At 33.3% G+C, this 1,712-nt stretch overlaps 1 protein-coding gene across 2 annotated transcripts in view; it reads left to right on the top strand.

Moving 5' to 3' along the window:
• The window catches only part of LOC106881381 (zinc finger MYND domain-containing protein 19), a 233,309-nt gene that overhangs the window by 224,943 nt on the left and 6,654 nt on the right, over positions 1 to 1,712 (top strand). For both annotated transcript variants that reach the window (XM_014931862.2, XM_014931790.2), the window contains exon 6: positions 444 to 543. In XM_014931862.2, the coding sequence (XP_014787348.1) occupies positions 444 to 543 (100 nt within the window). The remainder of the gene's footprint in view (positions 1 to 443; positions 544 to 1,712) is intronic.

Raw genomic sequence — 1,712 nt, 5'->3', positions numbered from 1 at the left:
CCTTTTTGAAAGTCCAATAGATCTGTCATTTTAATGAATTTTAAATTACCTTTTTCTGATGATATCTGAAAAGAAACAGTAATTTTAGCAAAACATATTAAGTAACACTAATAATAAATAAAAAAACACAAAACTAAACAAGCTTTTGACAGTTTTATAGATATTTCAAAATTATGATGCTTTGATGCTAGGTGTTTCCATTATTTTGTCCAATCCCTATATATATATATATATATATATATATATATATATTATGTAAACAACATATATTTTATGAATTCCTCCTCTCAAAAATATATATTGTCAAATCCTATTGAAATTCTTCTTGAGCATGTAACTTTGATATGTTTGTGTATCTATATGTATATTCTTCTATAATGTGTGTTTATGTAGATATCAGTGTTTATTGCATATTACATGTATATGTTCAATATATTATACAGATGACAGTTGTGTGTATTATGAATGTCATTATCCACCTTGTACGAACATAGAGCGAGAGATACGAGAATTCAGTATATGTGGCAGATGTCAAGAAGTGAGGTAAGTGACAGTTTAAAGACGGAAGGGGTGTTTGCTGAAACCACTGATTTGTGTATTTGGAATTTTATTTTAACATCAAGAAAAATGAAAGGCAAATTTAACCACAGTGGGATTTGAACTCAAAATGCAAAAAGTCTGAAGAAATAAGGTATTTTTTTGATGCTCAAACAATTCTTCCAATTCGCTGCTCTCTTCTTCCTTCCTTCCTCCTTTTTCTTTTTTCCTCTTCTTCTGATAATGATGAGGAGGAGGAGGAGTTCATTTTACACAACAAGATGAGAATACTGTGGATTATTATCTACTTGATGGGAGATGGATGCCAGTATAATGGTGAGATTGATATTACACAGTAACCTTTCATCTTAAGTCCATATTCTGAATGATGGCCTGGAAGTATAGCCAGACAGAAAGAGACTATTAAGGATGCTGGCATAAGACTGAATACTGGAATATTCCATACTTTTGTTCTGTTGAACTGCTTTATATATTCCAGTATAATTAAAAAAAGTTTAACAAAACAGAAAGTGAGGAGAGGGTACACAGGAAGACTGCTTGAACAGAACTTGGTGCCAGGCATGTAAATATAACTCTTGGCCACAACTGCAAAGCTTTCACCCAACTTTGCCTTTCATCCTTTCGGGGTTGATGAAATAAGTGCCAGTTACGCACTGGAGTTGCTGTAATCGACTTATCCCTCCCCCCAAAACAAATTTCAGGCCTTGTGCCTATAATGGAAAGAATTATTATTATTACTATATAAGGCAGCGAGCCAGTAGAATCGTTAGCACACCGGGTGCTTAGTGGTATTTCACCCATTGCTACATTCTAAGTTCAAATTCCACCGAGGTCAACTTTGCCTTTCATTATTTCAGGGTTGATAAATTAAGTACCAATGAAACACTGGGGTCAAAGTACTTGACTAATCCCCTCCCCCCCAAATTTAAGGCTTCATGCCTTTAGTAGAAATTATTATTATTATTATTATTATTATTATTATTATTATTATTATTATTATTATTATTATTATTATTATTAGACAAGTTACTTGAAGCATTTAACGAAATAGAAGGGGATATAGCATCATACAACGTGGAAGACAATTGGAGATTTCTGCGGGACAACCTGTTGAAAGCCACCGTCCAGATTTGTGGGTGGTGTAAGGTCCCCTC

Source organism: Octopus bimaculoides, chromosome 1, assembly GCF_001194135.2.
Source record: "Octopus bimaculoides isolate UCB-OBI-ISO-001 chromosome 1, ASM119413v2, whole genome shotgun sequence".
NCBI classification, from domain to species: domain Eukaryota; kingdom Metazoa; phylum Mollusca; class Cephalopoda; order Octopoda; family Octopodidae; genus Octopus; species Octopus bimaculoides.
This window is presented reverse-complemented; position numbering and strand designations above follow the sequence as displayed.